The 21,733-nt window shown below is 40.1% G+C and overlaps 1 protein-coding gene and 1 non-coding gene across 2 annotated transcripts; one reads left to right on the top strand and one right to left on the bottom strand.

Annotated features, from left to right (window-relative positions):
- Nucleotides 1-285: 285 nt before the first annotated feature.
- Nucleotides 286-21,476, bottom strand: LOC145343038 (fructose-1,6-bisphosphatase 1-like). The gene is made up of 7 exons (XM_080188803.1): nucleotides 21,071-21,476; nucleotides 9,387-9,552; nucleotides 9,122-9,214; nucleotides 7,432-7,572; nucleotides 5,241-5,378; nucleotides 5,036-5,155; nucleotides 286-721 (listed from the first exon to the last, which is right to left on the bottom strand). Exons 1-7 carry the CDS (start codon nucleotides 21,238-21,240, stop codon nucleotides 530-532), a joined length of 1,020 nt encoding a protein of 339 aa, XP_080044929.1. The 5' UTR covers nucleotides 21,241-21,476; the 3' UTR covers nucleotides 286-529.
- LOC145343632 (U2 spliceosomal RNA) lies at nucleotides 16,127-16,325 on the top strand. The gene has a single exon (XR_013886766.1). It is a non-coding gene; the product is annotated as a U2 spliceosomal RNA (small nuclear RNA).
- Nucleotides 21,477-21,733: the final 257 nt, after the last annotated feature.

Raw genomic sequence — 21,733 nt, 5'->3', positions numbered from 1 at the left:
ACGAATGAGTTGCCATCACTACTGCAAAACCTGGGAAAAAGGGCAAAGATAGTGGGGAAATGTTGGGCAATTTTTCTGATTTACTTGTCATTTCCAAAGCCAGCTCTACTGGCTAGAAAAACTCTGTCCATGGTTTGCATCTCATAAATGTTATCATGCATTCTTCTACTGAAGTATCACTGCAACTAAATCCTGTTACTGTTAATTATTTTAAAAATAACTTGTAAGCTTAAATACACATATTTTCACTTAATCTACATGAACAAAGTCACAAAGGAAAAGATAGACTGGAAGAGTTACCAATCCTAGTATTTATTTAGACTCCTTCATCAATGTGTGTTGTACAGATTTTGTGCAGATAGTTACATAAAGATACAAGAATTAATACTGATCCCAGCCACACCTCATCAAGAGCTTCAGTAATTAAAATTACATTTATGATTTGGATTATCAAGTTGAAGTCTTTCTTTGCACTAAAAAACAATGTTTGGTCCAGGTATTTGGTCAGAGTTTGTCATTGTCACTATAGTTATTTAGAATTGTATTTATTTACAATGTCAATGTATTCTTGAACATCGTCCGTGGATCCCATTACAATTGGTACCCGCTGGTGAATGGATTCCGGTTTAATGTCCAGCACTGCCTCCGTACCTGTTGTAGCCATGCCTCCTGCTTGTTCTACAATAAATGCCATGGGGTTGCCTTCATACAAAAGTCGAAGCTGTAAAGAAAACATTCAGCAGATTGTTTGACATGTGAAAACTTCCAATATATGTTTGTTGAGATAATGCTCCTTGCATCATTGGCAATCCCACCCGTGCAGCTCAATCAGCGCAGAAGGCATTGATGGTCACAGGAAACACAATTTTATTTCCAATAGAAGTCACTGTTGAGTGGTGAGCCAAAATCTCCAGCTGATTTATCCCCTCCCTAGCTAGTGTCTCATAACAGGTCTGCAATCAGTTAACAGTAAGAAGTCTCACAACACCAGATTAAAGTCCAGCAGGTTTATTTGATAGCAAATGCCACTAGCTTTCAGGGCTCTGCCCCTTCGTCAGGTGAGTGGAGAGTTCTGATCACAAACAGGGCATATAAAGACATACACTCAGTTTACAGGATACAGATTAGAATGCGAGTCTTTACAGGTAATCAAGTCTTAAAAAAGGTCCAGACAATGTGACTGGAGAGAGCATTAAGCACAGGTTAAAGAGATGTGTAAGTGTTCAGCTGGGGCAGCTAATGAGATTTTGCAAGCCCAGGCAAGTCATGGGGGTTACAAATAGTGTGACATGAACCTATGATCCTGGTTCAGACCATCCTCATGTGTGCAGAACTTGGCTATCAGTCTCTGCTCAGCAGCTCTGTGCTGTTGTGTGTCATGAAGGCCGCCTTGGCGAACACTTACCTGAAGATCAGAGGCCAAATGCCCGTGACCACTGAAGTGTTCCCCAACAGGAAGAGAACAGTCTTGCCTGGCGATTGTCGAGCAGTGTTCATTCATCCATTGTCATAGTGTCTGAATGGTCTCCCCAATGTACCATGCCTCAGGACATCCTTTCCTGCAGCGTATCAGGTAGACAATATTGGCCGAGTTGCAAGAGGTACTGTGTACCTGGTGGATGGTGTTCTCACATGAGATGATGGCATCTGTATCAATGATCCGGCATGTCTTGCAGAGGTTGCTGTGGCAGGGTTATGTGGTGTTGTGGTCACTGTTCTCCTGAAGGCTGGATAGTTTGCTGCAGACAATGGTCTGTTTGAGGTTGTGCGGTTGTTTGAAGGCAAGAAGTGGGGGTGTGGGGATAGCCCTGGCGAGATGTTCGTCTTCATTAATGACATGTTGAAGACTCCGGAGAAGATGTCGTAGCTTCTCCGCTCCAGGGAAGTACCGGATGACAAAGGGTACTCTGTCCACCATGTCCCGCGTTTGTCTTCTGAGGAAGTCGGTGCGGATTTTCGCTGTGGCACATCGGAACTGTCAATTGATGAGTCAAGTGCCATATCCTATTCTCATGAGGACATCTTTCACGTCTGGAGGCGTCTGTTGCAATCCTCCTCTTCTGAGCAGATCCTGTGTATACGGAGGGCTTGTCCGTAGGGGATGGCTTCTTTAACGTGTTTAGGGTGGGAGTTGGAGAAGTGGAGCATCGTGAGGTTATCCGTGGGCTTGCAGTTCAGTGAGGTGCTGAGATGACTCACATTCTAATCAGTATTCTGTAAACTGAGTGTATGCCTTTATATTCCCTGCTTATGGTTAGAACTCCCCACCTCAGCTGACGAAGGGCAGAGCACCAAAAGCTAGTGGCGTTTGCTACCAAATAAACTTATTGGACTTTAACCTGGTGTTGTGAGACTTCTTACTGTGTTAACCCCAGTCCAAAGCCGGCATCTCCACATCAGTTAACAGAGCAGAATACAGAAAAGGAGCAAACTATCCTCACCACATTATAAGGAAAGTGAACTCTAAATGTATAGAAGAAAAAGATTGAATTGACAAAGGACAAGTATTGCAGCTGGAGAGGGCCTTAGTGAGACCACATCTGGAGTGTTGTGAGCAATTTTAATCCCCTTGTCTAAGGAAGGATATATTTATCATTGATAGAGTGCAGCAAGGGTTCACCAGACTGATTCTGGGATGGCAGAATTGTTGCATTAGGTCAACTGGGCCTGATTTCACTGAATGAGAAGGGATCTAATTGAAACACAAACTTCTGGACAGGGCTGGGACAGACTGGATGCAGGGATATTGTTTCCTCTGGCTGGGAGTGGAGCGGTCTAGAACAAGGGGGTCACAGATTTAGGATATGGGGTAGTCCATTTAGATCTGAGATGAGCAGAAACTTCTTCACTCAGAAGGTGGTAAACCTGTGGAACTCTCTACCACAGAAGGTTGTGGAAGCTAAGTCACTGAATATACCCAAGAAGGAAATAGATTTCTAAACTATAAAAGTTCAAGGGGTATGGGGAGAATGCAGGAGTATGGTGTTGAGATAGAGAACCAACCATGATCATACTGAATGGCAGAGCAAGCTCAAAAGGCCATATGGATTACTCTTGTTCCAATTTTACATGTTTCTATACAAAAATTATTTTAAAATCTCCAATAATTGAAAATGTAAATATGAGAATCCACATGTAAAAGCTAATTTTCAGTCTCAGATAAGTTGTTTCACAGTAATTAAGATTTACCATGGGTGGCACAGTGGCAAAGTGTTTAGCACTGCTGTCTCACAGTGCCAGGAACCCAGGTTTGATTCTGGCCTCAGGTGACTGTCTGTATAGAGTTTGCACATTCTCCCCACGTCTGTGTAGGTTTCCTCTGGGTGCTCCAATTTCCTCCCATAGTCCAAAGATGAATGGGTTAGGATTTTTGGTCATGCTAAATTATCCCTTACAGCCAGGGGAGATTAGTAGAGTGGGGTTGCAGGAATAGGGTCTGGGTGGGATTGTTGTCGGTGCAGGCTCAATGGGCCGAAAAGCCTCCTTCATCCCTGTAGAGATCCTATGATTCTATGCTGTTAAAAACAGTTCCTAGACTGAATTGGATAAACACTAAGTAGTAATTTTGCTTCATATCTATCACCCAAGTTCAAGAACTTCATGTTGTTGAATGTTTTTGAGGCAGATTAGAGGTCAATTTAAGAAGCGTACAGTTGAATGTCACAACTTGGACAACAATCTCCGAGTTTTCTCACTTAACTTTATATCAACTTTCCCCTGAAGTTGCTGCATAAATATTCAGCACTGTCAGCCTCACTGTTACTTTGACAGTAAATTCTGATCCCATAGAAATTTCAATAGAATGGAGGTATTTAAATGTTCCCTTAAAATATATTTACATTTTAACAGAAACTAAGATGCAGGCATTGCTAGCAAGATCAGTAGTTATTACCTATCCCTAATTGCTACCGAGAAAGTGGTTGTGAACTGCCTATTTAACAACTGAATCGCTTACTTCAGAGGACAGTTAAAAGTCAACCACATTGTTGAGGTTCTGGAATCATACAGGCCAGACTTGGTAACTAGAAGAGAAAATGCTGGAAAATCTCAGCAGGTCTGGTAGCATCTGTAAGGAGAGAAAAGAGCTGAGATTTTCCAGCATTTTCTTACAGATTCCAGCATCCGCAGTAATTTGCTTGTATCTAGGCTTGGTAAAGCCGGCAGTTTTCCTTCCCTGAAGGACATTAGTGAAGCAGATGGGTTTTTAATGTCAATCCGGTAGTTACATAGTCACCATTGCCAATAGTAGTCTTTACCTCCTCAGTTGCCACAGTCGAATTTGCCTCCTGGTTCTAGTTCATTTGTCCAGGTCTTCAAATTACTTTTCCAATAGCATTAGAACTGCAATCCCAAACAACTCAAATCTGACATTTAGAACATAAATCTCAGATTCTTTGCATATTGATTCCTAGTCATCCACATTTGTATTGCACACAATCTCATTTAGCTTTGGCTCAGCAATAAGATTCCATGAATGTAAACTGCCATTGTTCATCCACATTATAGAGCAACTGAAGATATTTGTATCACAAGAGGTTTCACAATTGGTTTCTGAAGAAATAATCCTAAATTACCAGGAAAATCAACACTCAATGAGACTATAAAGCTTATATTGGTGGTTATTTATCTTCTGAACCCTGCCCCTTGTCTGAGGTGTGGTGATCTTCAGGTTAAGTCACCACCAGTCCGCTTTCCCCCTCATAAAAGAGCGCAGCCTATGGTCATGTGGGACAATGTTAACTTTACTTTTATATCGGTGTACATTTATCAATGTTGGGCATCACAGTTGGCAACTACAAGCTCTGCAGCTATTACAGTTTTCTGTTGAAAACATTACAAACACACAATTTTGAATGATAAGTATACACCTACATCAAGATTCCATTAAAAGAGTGAATTACTGGGATATAGCAATCAGACATACTTTTAAAAGTCTACAATTAACTTCTGAGATAGTGACCAGACTTGTGCAGAAGAGTTCAGCATTTTGTCGGATAATTTGGTGTAACTAGAGTTTGGATTATTTCTTTCATACCTTTCCTTTAGGGCTTTTTGAATTTGCTGGGTACAGGAAGATTCCTCCATACACCAGGGTCCTATGCACATCCGCAACCATTGACCCAATATATCTTGCACCATAGGGAGAGTTACCATCCTGTGGGTTAAAGACAGGCAAAGTGACTTCCAGAACAAGGAGGCTGTTCACTCTTTGTAAATTGAGATGATATTCTTGACCATACCTCAGGATATTTCTTCTTCATCACGTACTCGGCAACTGCATTGTCAAAGTACTTTGCATAACCTTCATTAATACTGTAAATATTCCCCTTCTTCTTCATGGTTATATTCCTGTTCACCAAAATGAATTCCCCAATTGCCTAATGACACAAATTATTGAAGTCAGTGCAAGTGATAAACATACTATTCAAAGCTAAGGATGGACTGACATTCGAATATTTAGTAGCACTTCATTGCAAAGCATTTATACTACACAATATTTGTGAACTTATGCCGTACCTTGATAGCATTTTACTTTGGACAGTTGACAATGACAGATGGCAAATTTGGATTTATAAATTTCATTTGCAGAATTTTTGTAGTCACGTCCTGTAGTTTTCAAGGCAAGCTAAACCTAAATAATTAATTTGCCTGCACATAAGAGAATGGCACAGAAGGCAGCTGCAACATCTAAGCCCAGATTTTTGCTCCTGAATTAGGTAGTGGGATTCACTGCTCTCTGCCTCAAATAATGGATCCTCGAGGGTTGCGGTGTGCGATGCAGTGGGGGTAGGGGATGGTGCAGGATAGAGAGCCCCAGGATGCAGAACAGAAGTGGTCACAGGGGCTGCTGAGTGATAAGGCAGGCTGTTTAAAAGGTTCACCTAGTTCCTCTGGTACGTTACTTAAATTGTTTCCTTCAACATCTGCTTCTCTATCTCTCACTCCTCATATATGCTCTCTCACCAGCACTCCACTCACTCCCCATGCTCATGCATGACAATTCATGCAAATCCATATCCCCGCCTCTATCTTTCCACCATACATATCAACTATTGATGGTCAGACTTAAGGAGCCATATTAAGATTAAATAAAGAAAGGTTCTAAATATTTATTATTTGCTTTACTTTATAAAACAAAATCACGAACATTATTCAAAACAGTTAAATTCCCCCAATGACTTAATCTCTTCTAAAAACAAGTAGTTGTATTCATGACCCTAAATCAGAGACCGCTAATCCTTGAATAACTATTTGAGCTGTCAAACAAACTGATCTTAGGATAATGATAATTACTGTGATAATCTATTGTGGAAAGCAGCTAAATATTAATAATGTTGTAATGCTAGCACTTAGAGTAATGTCTACAAACAGCTATTGAAACTGCTGGAACAATCTTTTTCAACTATAACACACTAGTTGTCAGTTCTTTTAATTTTTAAAGGGCTGGGTATTTAAATATCTTCCCTGCTTGACAGTTCTACAGATCTTATTTGTTCTTTGAGAACATTTGAAACTTTTCTGAAGATTCACAACAATCACAACTTGGGATAAGACCCTTGCTCTAGTGAAAGTGGGATTTAGTTCAGGTTTCCCTCACATTTGAGTTACGTTTCTCTCCTTTTCCCCTACTGACAAAATGGGTTAAATCGGAAATAGGAAAGGGCCTTCTCGATCCAAAACCACCTGCCATTTTGGAAAATCCTTGAAGTCTCTGTGACTCTGAAAATCTGGGCCCTACATCCAACAGTCAGAAGAACATTGGCAGAGTAACAATCAACACCTATCGTGAATTGCTTGTGGGTAACCGTTCAGGCCTTAATAACAAAAATCATTCTTTTAAAGATAGTATATATGCAAATGAGAATATAATTGTTTAAAATGGAGCCTCCTTTAAAAATTTAACTTTGAAATTTATAATCACATGTTTTTGGCTTCACCTGGAAGCCAGTGTTATAACATGAATAAAACGCAGAGAGCCATAAGCTGGTTTGTCCTCCTCAAATTGCCGCCAGAGACGTGAAGCTACCAGCAATAAACCTCAATGGCTGTCTCCAACAACATCGACATAGGCCTGTCATTTACTAGCTGCAAGCAGACTATGGGCTTAGCAATCAATGATCTTTATGGATCTTCCTCAATGTCAATATGAAAATTAGAACTTTCCTTGAAGTCCAGAAATCTTTGTTAGTATTGATTTATAATACTGTAAAAGCTCACAGAGGAATGCCAATCGGTCAGTGATTATACACCAATCTTTCCTTGTTGGAATATGAAAATGTAATGGACTAAATGTGATTGAATGAATTGGAGGGGGAAATGTTACTGAGTACAGAGTTTTCTAGTTTACAAGTCACAACATTTCACAGTCATCAAAATTCATTTATAACACAGTGGCTTTTGACAATAAAACTGAACATTACAAGATCTTACTGGATCCAGCATGAAGCAGTTCACCCCATTTCCTGTGGATAATACCAGCATTGTGGCACTGCCATACAAAGCATAACCAGCTGCTACCATGTTACGGCCTGACTGCAAAGCATCCTTTTCGTTTGGCTCACCACTCGAAGTCTGAATATAGAATAGAATGGTGGTTATTAGATTGAATTATTGCAAAGGTGAACTAAAATGCTACAAGTTACAGTGTAAACATTAAGTTGGCTTGGAATCTGCAATGTTTCTGACAGCAAGCTATCAGCAGAGGTGAGGCAGTTGTGATCTGTCATACACTAGTCTGCCACATGGTGTGCTGTGGACCTCATCTCCCAGAAGCTGCAATCAATTGATCTGAAAAGGATTCCATTAAAAACCTTGTTAAAAAGTTAAACTTTGTTTAATGAGGTGCAAATGAGTTTTTAAATAGTGATCTAAGTAATATTTGCCACAGGCCAAAATGGCTTTGAAAATACAATTCCATACTTTGAACATTATTAAATGTACCAATTACAATTAATGGTCATTTAAAAAGTTTTAAAAATATATATTTCAGCTTCTACTTTAACCCCATGTGAACGTCCCAATCTTTATTTTGCTGTCTTTAAAGTCATTTGATGATTGGTGTTTTTCATTTTCTGGTTAGATAAGAATTCTTTAATGTGATTGGTTGCTCAGACAACATGATAATGCAACTACAGCTCACACTCGGAATCCCCACTGAGGAATGCTGCAATTCCTTTCTAAACAAAAGAAGTAAAGTTCTTGTCACAGAAAAGGGAGAAATCAGATCACCCAGGGGAAACTCACGCAAACATGGGAGAACATGCAGACTCCGCACAGACAGTGACCCGAGCTGGGAATCAAACCTGGGTCCTTGGTGCTGTGAGGCAGCAGTGCTAACCACCCAACTGAAAAGTAAAATATATCATCCTCAAGAGCGTGAGAAAGTAATAAGGGCCTTGGTCATGTTCATTAGAATATAAAGAATGGAATAGAATAGAAGGCTGACTGAACAATATTTCTTGACAATGTATGTTTCCTGCAATACATTAATGGGGAATAAGACACCAAATACGATCATTCATTAAAGAAGCTAAAGGGTTGGATTTGAGAAAGAACTTAAATAACAGAACATGGACTAAGCCCCCATTTCAAAACCTTCTATGTCAATGACAGATTGAGTCATACTGACTCTGACATTGGTAGTTTGGTAGAAGATGTCATGTAATTCTAATCAGCAAAATCCAAGTTTTAACATTAATGCAATCATATTGCATCCCTCTGGATGTTTTCATATTACCACTACACTGTTGACTTAAATTTTATTGATTAGAACTTTTACCCTTAAACGTAGTAGCAGGCAAACAACATTGGTAACCAATTGTCTAGGTGGCTAGAATGGCCTGGATGTTCTGAGCAAATAAAAGGAAAAAAACCAAGATGCAGATTATTCTGGCCCATAATTACAGTTGATGTTGTGTAGTTGATCAAGTGATTTCCTGGGGTTACCACTACTGAGTTTGAAAGTGTGAACCCCTCACCTGACACCACTACAATAAATCAAACCAGTCCAGAGGAAAATAAGTTTAATCTTTCAGAAATAAAACAAAATTCCCAGATAACTTGACCTTTATCTTTTTAAAAAGGACAACAGTAAAGAATTCTACAATAAGTAAAATGTTACCTTTTTATAGATGGCAAAAATTGTTCCAATGGAAACAAGGCAGTCAATATTGGAAGAGCCATCTAGTGGATCAAAGCAGACAATATACTTCCCCTGAAAATTAATAATAGGATTGTCAATATAACAGAATTGATTCCTCTTCCACCCTATGCACTTCTTAATTATGTATAATATATTACAGTAGTACTTACCCAAAAATACATGAATTCCAATTTTAAGGCAAAATGTTGCCTTTTACAATAGGTATAATAGCCTAACAACTGACCTGTTGGTCTGGGTCCACGATCATGGCATTTTTCTCTTCTTCAGACACAAGCACACATGTACTGAAGGAAGATTTTAACATGTTGACCATCATGTCATTGGCAAGTATATCGAGCTTCTTCACCACGTCCCCTGTTACATTGACTCCACTTCCAGAAATCCCATAACTAGAAGTTAATTAGCATTATTATTCAACCAGAATATGTACAAAGTCATATTACACTGACATGTGATTTTACAGAAATATGTTACTCTCTGCAGTATTGCTCTTTGTAAGGTTTAAATGGAGTTGCAACTCCTTTCCCGATTTCTACTTTTGAACCTTGGATTAATATATGTTATTGGTTTTAAGAAGAAACTTCAGGATTAAACTGCTGTTTGTAGTATATATAAATGATTTGGAGAAAAATGTAACTGGATTGATTAGTAGGTTTGCGGATGACACAAAGGTTAGTAGATTTGCGGATAGTGATGAGGACCATCAGAGGATACAGCAGGTTATAGATCAGTTGAAGATTTGGGCAGACAGATGGCAGGTGGAGTTTAATCTGGACAAATGTACAGTAATGCATTTTGGAACTTCTAATACAGATAGGAAATATACACTAAATGGTAGAACCCTTAGGAGTATTGATAGGCAAAGGGATCTGGGTGTACAGGTACAGGTACAGATCACTGAAAGTGACAATGCAGGTGGAGGAGGTAGTCAATAAGACATACGGCATGCTTACCTCCATCGGCCAGAGCACTGAGTTTAAAAATTGGCAAGTCATGTTGCGGCTTTACAGAACTTTAGTTAGGCCACACTTGGAAATAGTGTTCAATTCTGGTCATCACACTACCAGAAGGATGTGGAAGCTTTGGAGAGGGTGCAGAAAAGATTTACCAGGATGTTGTCTGGTATGGAGGGCATTAACTATGAGAAGAGGTTGGTGAAACTTGATTTGTTCTCACTGGAGCGACGAAGGTTGAGGGGAGACCTGATAGAAATCTGCAAGATTATGAGAGGCATGGACAGAGTGGATAGTCAAAAGCTTTTTCCTAGGATGGAAGAGTCAATTACTAGGAGGCAAGGTTTAAAAGAGACGTACGAGGCAGATTTTTTACACAGAGAGTGGTGGGTGCCTGGAACTCATTGCTGGGGAAGTAGGGGAAGCAGATATGGTAGTGATTTTTAAGGGGCATCTTGATAAGTACATAAATGAGATGGGAATAGAGGGATATGGTCCCCGGAAGAATAGGGAGTTTCAGTTAAGTCACGCAGCATGCTCAGTGCAGGCATGGAGGGTCAAAGGGCCTGTTCCTGTGCTGTAATTTTCTTTGTTCTAAACAGACCATGTCTTAATGAACAGGAAGAAGGGAGAAGAACCTTTGCAGTTGGGGTGGTCATTTTCATTAATGTTGCAATCATATCATGTATTAGTAGGCAATGACATTAATTAATGTCTAACTAACACCATTAATGTGAGTAATAATGGGTGGAATTCTCCGGCTGCCTGCACCCCAAGACTGGAAATTCCCTCCTGAGCTCAATGGACCTTTAAATAGTCCGCCAAATTTTCTGTCTCATCTGCTACAATCACCATGGAGGGCGAGATGGGAGACTTTCAGGCAATGACTTGCTCACAGTGTGTCACCGTCTCCTCACAAACAATGAAAATTGTCATTAAGACCCAAGTACAAACATCTCTTTATGCAGAATGCTATAACACTATAAATTTGTTTTATTGCTTAGTTTAGTTTCAACATTTTGGGTGCAAAGGAGGCTGGATAAACTGGGGATTTTTAAAAATAATTCTTACATGGGGTATCAGAATCACTGGTTGGGCCAGTATTTACTGTCCATCCTGAATGCCTTAGCCCTTGGACTGAGTGGCTTGATAGGCCATTTAAGAATCAAATACATTGTGGGTCTGGAGTCACAAGTAGGCCAGGCCAAGTAAGGATGGCAGATTTCATTCTCTTAAGAACATTAGTGAATCAGATGAGTTTTTACGACAATCAGCGATGGTTTCATGGTCATCAGCAGATTTTTCATTCCAGAGTTTTATTGAATTCAATCTTCACTATCTGCCATAGCAGAATTTGAGCCCAGGTCCTGATCAAATTGAGTCTCTGAAATACTAAACAACACCACTACATTATCGCCTCCCCAATGTTATACTATATCATTATTCCACAAGGGCAATTGCAAAACCAATCAGTTTTGTGTATAAAAGATGCACCTGCATTAAATCAAAATTTCAGAGGGAAAAAACACTGGAGCGTTACCTCATGCAAAGTGCAAAACATTTTCAATGTAAAACTTTACCTGACACTTCAAGGCTACAGATCTTAGTGGTATATAAGAACATAAGAACATAAGAAATAGGAGCAGGAGTAGGCCATCTAGCCCTTCGAGCCTGCCCCGCCATTCAATAAGATCATGGCTGATCTGTTGTGGCTCAGTTCCACTTTCCCGCCCTCTCCCCATAACCCTTAATCCCCTCTCTTATCAAGAACCCATCAACCCGCTTCTTAAAAATATTTAGCGAGGCAGCCTCCACCACTTCAACGGGCAGAGAATTCCAGAGATTCACCACCCTTTGAGTGAAGAAGTTCCTCCTCAACTCCGTTCTAAACCGCCTCCCCTTTATCTTGAGGCTGTGCCCCCTAGTCCTACTGTCCTTTCTGAGCGGGAAGAGTCTCTCCACCTCTATCCTATCCATCCCATTCATCATCTTATACGTCTCAATGAGATCTCCCCTCATTCTTCTAAACTCTAACGAGTACAAGCCTAGTTTATTCAGCCTCTCCTCATAGTTCAATATAAAGGAGAGAGACTGAGGCCAAGTAAAAGTTAATTGCTGAGTGATCCACAGCAATAAAAACTGACAAATTTGGGCCTTTTTGAGTTGCTTCCAGCAATCTGCCTTGTACATGTCTTTTAAACCTTGCCCCTCGCACCTTAAACCTGTGCCTCCTAGTAATTGACTCTTCCATCCTATTTCTGATTTAACTCATTTTTGCCAGTAAGGGAAAGGGAGAACTGTTAGTTAGGCCACTCGAGACCCAGTACAATTTCATGGCACAAGAGTGGTACCAGCTTCATCCCTTTCCAGAACTCGAAAAGTTCAGGTACAATTAGTTTAGAATCCTAAATTGCAAGGTTAAGCTGCCAAATGCTTGTTTCAGATGGTGCCCTGGGTGATTAAAAATCACCTGAGCCAATATGACAATGACATGATTCTGGTCCAGATTGGGTGTAAGATGAATTCCTCTTTATGAACAAAACAGGTTTAATTTCTTTCTCATAAAAACAATTTCCATTTGGAGCACCTGTTATTTGGGTGGTTACTTAAAGGTTTTTCGTATAACAGAATAACCAACACTGCCCATTCCAGTCGTAGCCAAAGTAGTTCTTCCTCAGGGGTTACACTGACTCTGGGACACGCCCGCAAATAGCAGCGGAAAAACTGGGCTGGGAGCTCCTGTCATTCATCAAGATACCTAAGGCATTCAGTAGCTTTGTTGGAATTAAGGCAATAAAATTTTAAATTTACAATTTAAAAAAATATTACAATTACAAAAATTAACACTATTAAAACCAAAAATGAATTAAAATTTCAATCTGTCAGTGGAATATAGTCAGTGAAAAATAAGGTCCAGGCTGCTTGCAGGGACAGTTTACTAGGCTATGTGGCAACAATTGGTAGCACTTTCATCTCCAAATTATGAGGTTCCAGGTTGAGTCTCCAGTGCAATGCTGAAAGAGTACTGCACTATGGAAGGTGCTGTCTTTCAGACAAGAAGTTAACTGGAGCCCCATAAACCTGCTCTGGTGGATGTAAAAGATTACCCTTGACACTATTTGGAAGAAGAACAGGGAGAGATCCCAGTGTCCTGGCTAATGTGTATATTTCAATTAATCAGTATCTCAATAAACAGATTATTTAGTTTTTAATCACATTACTATTGTGGGAGTTTTTTGTGTGCACAATTGGTTGCTGCATTTCCTTTGTTACAGTAGTTACAATACATCAAAAACTTTGCTAAATTGCTTTGTAATGTCTGATTGGTAATAAAAAATCATGATACAAATGCAAGTCTTTCTTTCCAGATTCCATTGCCTGTAGTGGTAATGTCCCTTTTTTCCTCAAGGTGTGCTCCCTGATAGAAATGGCCATCTAGTCGGAATGCCCATTCAAAATAATTCAAATGAATTATTTGAGCCTGACCTGTTGAAATCAGTGAAAGTCTAGGTCCCAGGAGAATGTATATACCACTACTTTAATTATATTGGTATTGAACCCAGACAGAAAAATCAGCCCATGATTCTTGTGATGACGTTTGACCTTCAATGAATAACTGAGTTATAATATGGTGGGTAAGGTAGGCTAGGTAATTAAAAAGTAGATTATGAAACTCTGCAAAACTATACGAATTGCATAACACTCAGGCCCAAACTATAAATCATTACCATTAATTATATGTGGCTAAAACAGAAGTATTGAGATTAGGCATGATGGCACAGTGATTAGCATTGGTGTCTCATAGTTCCAAGGATCCAGGTTCAATCCAGCCTTGGATGACTGTCTGCATGGCATTTGCACATTCTCTGCATGGGTTTCCTCTGGGTGCTGTGGTTTCTTCCCACAGTCCAAAGATGGGCAGATTGAGTGGACTGGCCATGCTACATTGTCCCTTAGGTGTCCCAACTTGTGTAAGTTAGATGGATTAGCCATGGGAAATGTGTGGAGTGATGGGAAAAGGGTGGGGGAAAGGCCCTAGGTAAGGTGAGTACTTTGTCAGAGAGAGTCAGTACAGACTCAATGGGCTAAATGATCTCCTTCTGCACTGTAGGGATCCTATACAGTAATTACATTAATAATTAAAGAAACATAAACCCAATAAATGTTTTATATCTAAATGGGGTGAATTTTCCCATTCTGCTCACCACAAGAATCTGAGCGGGCGATGGGTGGACCACGGAAAGATCCGTTGACCTTGGGCGGGATTTTCCGGTTTTGGGGTGAGCATGGCCAGAAAATCCCGCCCACTGATTTTCTGCTGCTAATGCAATGTATAATTCTTTCAACTCTGGCACATTTTGCAAATTAGATAATCAAAGAAATAATTCTTTGGACTCAACAGCTATGAATTGATTTTCGGTCCCAGTTCTGGTTTGCTTTATGTTACATTCCCTGCAGGAAGTTAGATGTTTGTCAGTCTGTGTCAGCCTGTTATAAATTTCACAAACAGCTTAAAGCCACACTAACAATGAGACATTTCACAGTAAATTCTACCGTGTATGATTTTACTTCAGACAAAACTGACACTTTTGGATCTTGTGTCTGCATCTACCTATATATGCTTTGCAGAAGTAGGAAAGTTGAGGAAGAAAAGAGAATTATTAAAGTAAAATTTGTTCAATCCCTCCCCTTTGCACTGTTCTTTGTAGCAGTCAAAAAATATTTCTTCTTCATATATTATTGAAAAATTGAAATTCTTGCAAACGTCCAAAGTGGCACAAAGTACATTGCATAACTGAATTTCTCTAATAGGGTGACCAGAACTGTACACAGTATTCCAAGTGTGGCCTTACCAATGTCTTGTACAACTTCGACAAGACGTCCCAACTCCTGTATTCAATGATTAGTGTCACAAATCCATAGACTACATTTTGTTAATGCAAAAGTAGCAGTTTTCAGGCGTAATCTGGTGGGACTTTGAAACAAGCTAATAATTAATTGCTGTGCAAATATTTTCTATCCTCATTGCAACAGTATAAAAATCCTGTTACAAAACATTGAACTTTTGACCAAGCTAAACAGAAATACTCCAACATGAATCTTGTTGTAACTTTGCAAGTAATCAGGAATGTTGCCACACCAGCATACATACCACAGGTTGCCATGGCCCAGGTCTCATTACTTATCCTAAACAGAGCAATACACAGAACTAAACCAAAATTCTGTGTCTCCAAAGAAAGGATAGCTGTAAACTAATCACACAACCATTTACACTGATGTCCTTTCAGATAAGCATAGATTGAAAGACACTCAGTAAATCTGCATTTTGAAATTTGAGGTATGCAGGTTTTAATTTACAGAAAATAAAATCAGGCTTTCTTTACTGAATGATCTATCAGAATGATGGAATTAGTCTATACAGCATTTAAAGATCCATGAACTGCATTTTACAATTATTTGACAACCTTATTAATAAGGTATATACACTTTCAGGTATGAATTCCCAATTATGTCCAAATCAGAAGGAAGTGAAATGTGCATGTTACACAAGTACACTTGCTCAGCCACTTCCTTCTCATATTTGGGATTGAGATAAATTACCTGCTCATTGCGAGTGTTTCCTTGGGCAATGGCTTGAAGGAGCCCTTGAACATGGAAGCAATTGACCAGAATTTAAATGGGCTCTGCATCAATTTACATGGCTTCATTATTGTCAACAAGACAATAGGGAATAAGTAGAGGATAACACTCAAATTCTTGGAACACACCCAGGTCATGCTGTCATTGACACTTTCAAAGATGCCCAGTATAGATGATTGCCTTTGGATGAAAGTATTGTGACTGCTGCCTGTTCTGCATTAAGCTGCAGAATACATCATTGGAAGTTGCTCAACATGTTGGAGAAATGTACCTTCTGTTCAGGTAGGCCATTGTATTTGCACAGATATGCAGATGGTCTCATGGGTATCAAAGATAGCGAATACTTTCGGAAATCCAGCAATGGTGTCATCCGGCTTCTCGGCCTTTTGGCTAAGATCAAGTGTAGTATCAACATGCTGTGCTTGATTTAAGTCATTAGGTTACATTTTAGCTTCATTTGAAGCAATTTTTAAAAGTGGCATCTCTGCCTTTTGGCTAAGATGCAAATGAGAACAAGCCTTGGAGGAGGAGCTAAGCCTACTCCAATCAGCTTGGATCATGTAAATCAAGCCCAAGACAGGAGGTGAGAGCCCTATCTTGTCAGCTTGGATCAGGAATGTCCCAACTTGTTGGGACTCTGAATTGGACTTGATTTGATTGAATTGGAATAAAAACAAAAACAAAACAAAAGTATCATTTACCCATTTGATACATACACAGTCAGATTTACAGATACAGACAATATTTCCTGGAAGGCCATGGGCACTTTATTTGTTACTAGCAGAAGAAAAAAATGATCATAATTTGAAGGAATCCCTTCCTGACAGGCAAGAGCCTGACTCATCTTCATTCCTCCATCTGAAATAGTGAGTCAGTATCGTTAATGTGCAGTGCAATCACTGAGAAAAATGTTACCCATTAACAGATGGTTTGCAATGGATTAGAATTTAAAACAAATATCCTGCACATAACGTTTGTTAAGGCACGTTGAGCTTAAGCAAACAGGCCAAGAAACACAAAGAACAATACAGCACAGGAACAGGCCCTTCAGCTCACCAAGCCTGCGCCGATCATGTTGTCCTATCTGGACTAACGACCTGCATCTCTCAATACCCCACCTGTTCATTTACCTACCCAGATAAGTCTTAAAATGTCGTTAACGTGTTTGCCTCAACCACCTCACTTGACAGTGCATTCCAGGCCCCCATAACCCTGTGTAAAAAAGTTCCCCACACATCTCTATTGAATCTTTCCCCCCTTATCCTGAACTTGTGCCCCCTTGTAAGTGTCATTTCTGCTGTAGGTAAAAGGTTCCAACTGTTCACCTTATCTATGCCCCTCAATTTGATAATCTTCTATCAGGGTGCTCATCTGCCTCTGTCTTTCCAGGTAGAACAATCCCAGTTTATTTAATTTCTCCTCAGAGCTAATACCCTCCATACCAGGCAACATCCTGGTAAACCTTTTCTGTACTCCCTCCAAAGTCTCTGTCCTTCTGGTAGTATGGTGACCAGAATTGGACACACTATTCCAAATGTGGCTTAACCAACATGTTATACAGCTGTAACAGAATTTGCCAATTTTTATATTTGATGCCCCAGTCAATGAAGGCAAACATGTCATATGCTTTCTTCACCATCATTTTCACTTGTGCTGCCACTTTTAAGGATCTGTGGACCTGGACTCCCAGATCTCTCTGTGTGTCTATGCTCCTGATGGTTCTGCCATTTAATTTATAGCTTCCTCTGAATTGGATCTACCATCCAATTTGTCCAGATTAAATTCAATCTGCCATTTCTCCACCCAATTTTCCAGTTTATCTATAGCCTGCTGTATTCTCTGACAATCTTCATCAGTATCTGCAACTCCAGCAATCTTAATATCATCCGCAAACTTAATCAGGCCAGCTACGTTTTCTTCCAAGTATTTATAAATATTACAAACAGAGGTCCCAGCACTGATCCCTGTGGAATCCTACTAATTATACACCTCTATTCAGAAAAATACCTTTCCACTACTACCCTCTTCTTCTATGGCCAATCCAGTTCTGAATCCATCTAGCTAGTCTATGTGATCCCATGTGATTTAACCTTTTGCACCAGCCTGCCATGAGGGACCTTGTCAAATGCTTTACTAAAGTCCATGTAGACAACATACACAGCCCTTCCCTTGTCAATCACTTTTGTCACCTTCTCAAAAAACTTGATCAAATTAGTGAGACCTGATCCCCCTCATACAAAAGCATGTTGTCTGTCGCTAATAAGACCATTCAGTTCCAAATATATATATAGATCCTATCCCTAAGAATCTTCTCCAACAATTTCACTATCACCGATGTCAAGCTCACTGGCCTATAATTACCTGGATTTCCTTGCTACCCTTCTTAAATAATGGGACAACATTGAGTATCCTCCAATTCTCTGGGATCTCACCTGTGGCCAAAGAAGAAACAAAGGTTTCTGTTAGAAGTCCAACAATTTCCTCTCTTGTTGGCCTCAGAAATCTAGGATAGATGCCATCTGGCCCTGGTTATTTATCTGCCTTACTGCTTTTTAATACACCTACCACTTCCTCCCTTATAATAGTGACTTGCTCTAGAAGGTTCACATACCCCTCCATACACCATCAATCAATGCATCCCTCTCCTTTGTGAGTACTAATGCAAAGTACTCATTAAGGATCTCACCAACTTCATTTGGTTCAACGCATAATTTCCCTCCTTTGTCCTTGAGTGGACCAACTTTTTCTCTAGCAACCCTCTTGTTCCTAATATATGTATAAAATGCCTTTGGATTCTTCTTAGTCCTGCCTGTCAAGGCCATTTCGTGACCACTTTTTATTATTAGTGTAATAAGTAGGCTTGCACTGACACTGCAATGAAATTACTGTGTTTTTTTGCCCTACCCACTCCGTGTTTGAGTTCTTTTTTACTTTCCCTGTATTCTTCAAGTGCTTCATCTGTTTTAGTTGCCAAAGCTGCACAAAGAGGGTGAGGGTGGGGAGTGATGTTTAGGCCCTTTTCCAACAATTTTTAATGGAATTTCTGGGTTTTTATCTCTTAGTAGCCCCATGATTGATAATAGCTAAGAATCACCATCAGAGCAGTTTTAGTATTTCAAGAATCCTGCTCCAGGGAACTACTAGGTGACAAAGGGTACTCTGTCCGTCGTGTTCTATGTTTGTCTTCTAAGGAGGTCGGTGTGGTTTTTCGCTGTGGCATGTCGGAACTGCTGATCAGAGAAACTATGACATCCTCTTCGGAGCCTTCAACATGTCATCAATGAAGACAAACATCTCGCCAAGGCCATCCCCACAGCCCCACTTCTTGCTTTCAAACAACCGCACAACCTCAAACAGACAATTGACCGCAGCAAACTACCCATCTTTCAGAACAGTGGCCACAATACCGTACAATCCTGCCACAGCAACCTCTGCAAGACTTGCCAGATCATCAACACGGATGCCATCATCTCACGCAAGGACACCATCCACCAGGAACAGTACATATTCTTGCAACTCAGCCAATGTTGTCTATATGATACACTGCAGGAAAGGATGTCCTGAGGCATGGTACATTGGGGAGATCATGCAGACGCTACAATAACAGATGAATGAACACAGCTCGTCAATCACCAGGCAGGAGTGTTCTCTTCCTGTTGGGAAACACTTCAGCGGTTATGGGCATTCAGCCTCTGATCTTTGGTTAAGTGTTCTCCAATGCGGCCTTCATGACACATGACAAAGCAGAATCACTGAGCAGAAACTGATAGCCAGTTCCGCACATATGAGGATGGCCCCAACCGTGATATTGGGTTCAAGTCACACTGTCTCCATGACTTGCCTGGGTTTGCAAAATCTCACCAACTGTCCCAGCTGCAGACAATACACACCTCTTCAACTTGTGCTTAACTCTCTCTCCACTCACATTATCTGTACCTTTAAGACTTGATTACCTGTAAAAACTCGCATTCCAACCATTATTTTGTAAATTGAGTTTGTGTCTTTATATGACCTGTTTGTGAACACAACTCCTCATTCACCTGAAGGAGCGATACTCCGAAAGCTTGTGTTACCAAATAAACCTGTTGGACTTTAACCTGGTGGTGTGCGACTTCTTAGTGTGATAACAAAGGTCACAGGCCAGAAATGCTAACTCTACTTCTCTCTCCAATCATGCTGCCAGACCTGCTGGGTATTTCCAACATTTGCTGTTCCCACATCAGTATGGGGATGATTCAGTCCTGAAAATTAAGATTCTCTTATGAACATGATTTTTTTGGAAAGCATTCAAAAATATTTCAGTCAAATCCTATTAAAGTAACTGTACGTTTTAAAATTGAAGGTGGAATTTCAATATTAAACACATGATACAGTGAAGAGTAACACTGGAAATGTCAAAGCACAAAGAGAGCTCTGATCTGAGAGTGGTACACACTGACTAAAAACAAACTAAAACCAGAGTGACTTGTCAGATCTGAACTTACATCGTTTATTGGTGATATTAAACAGAAGGTGAGTAGGTATTGTTTAGAGATAACTACATCATAGATAACAATCTATCAATGCAATGTAAGCATGAGTTAGCACTTCCTGTTGTATAAATTGTGCTCTCCCATTGGAGGATCCATAGGACACACCTCCCAACTTTTCAAAACTAAAAAGGACTAATACCGAAACAAATAGTTGAGTTTTTTTTAAAGACAGTGGCATTGAGCCAAAAAGATTAAAAAGGTGCATGACCACATCAAAGTTATATCATTAAGTATTAAACTACAAGCAATCGTGGATCAATACCTGACATGGTTTAGTGGAGTTGGATGCATGTGTGGCAATACTCAATTTATGTTTTGGGTAGTTCTTAAAATATTAGCGCAGGTTTAAATCCTCCAAAGAATTAAACCCACATCTGTATCTTAAACTATAGGTTAAAATTAAGCTGCGCCCCATTAAAAATACTGAAAAATATTTAATTTGTAGGGCAGACGAAAAACCAAAGTTAAAAAACAAACTGGATTGAAGCAAATTACTGCGAATGTTGGAATCTTTTGACAAGGGGTCATGTGGACTCGAAACGTTAGCTCTTTTCCCTCCTTACAGATGTTGCCAGACTTGCAGAGATTTTCCGGTGTTTCTACTTTTGGTTAAAGACAAACTGCATGCTTTCTAAACCCGTGCAATATCACTCTGAGTGGAAAGAAAAAAATGGCCACATTAAGGAGTTGAATAGTAATTTGACTCGACATGTTTCACAAGGTACCCCTGGGGGTGGGGTTAAGGTTTGCAGGAGAAGGTTATTCCCAGACAGGATACCTACAGGTTCGCGATGCCAGCCTTCCTTACGGCCGAGGAGATGGCTTTGACAGCAGTGTAAATGGAGCTGAGAAGTTGATTCAGTTCCCCTGTGCCTTTCGCCTTTCTGCCCTCCTCCAGCATGAAGCGGGTCACTGTGACCACGTTGGTGTCGAAGGTAGACTGGTCAGACATGCTGCTGCTGTCCGGCTACTCGCTGAAACCCTGCAAGGAAGAAAGGCACCGTGAGGCTGGGAGCTGACAGAACAGGAACCGCCGAGCTGAGTTAAAACAAACACCACACCATAAAACTTCAGGAGGGAGGAACCTACAGCTCAGTACTTTTAAACCAATCCTGCCAAGATCCAGCCCAGGAAAAAGGAGGGGCTCCTTCACACAGCAAATCAAGTCAAACTCAAGAAAAAACAGCCACTGGATCTGGGTAAAGCTCAGGCAGAAATGACAGTAAACGCATGGAAGTGCATCTGATACATTCGCCTTGTCCTTTCAAACATATTTTTGTTGCTATGCTGATTTTCATATTTAAAACACAGCTTTCCATACTTTTAATGGATTACTGCAATGATGTATTATGATTACATACGGTCCCCATTATACAGTCTCCTTTTGTGATCAGCAATAAGTGCCATCGGTGTGATTATATTTGAGTGATAAAGTTAACCAGATG

This window comes from Carcharhinus amblyrhynchos, chromosome 5, assembly GCF_965287045.1.
Source record: "Carcharhinus amblyrhynchos chromosome 5, sCarAmb.v2.hapA, whole genome shotgun sequence".
Lineage (NCBI taxonomy): Eukaryota > Metazoa > Chordata > Chondrichthyes > Carcharhiniformes > Carcharhinidae > Carcharhinus > Carcharhinus amblyrhynchos.
Note: the sequence above shows the minus strand (reverse complement) of the source record. Positions and strands in the feature narration are given on the sequence as shown.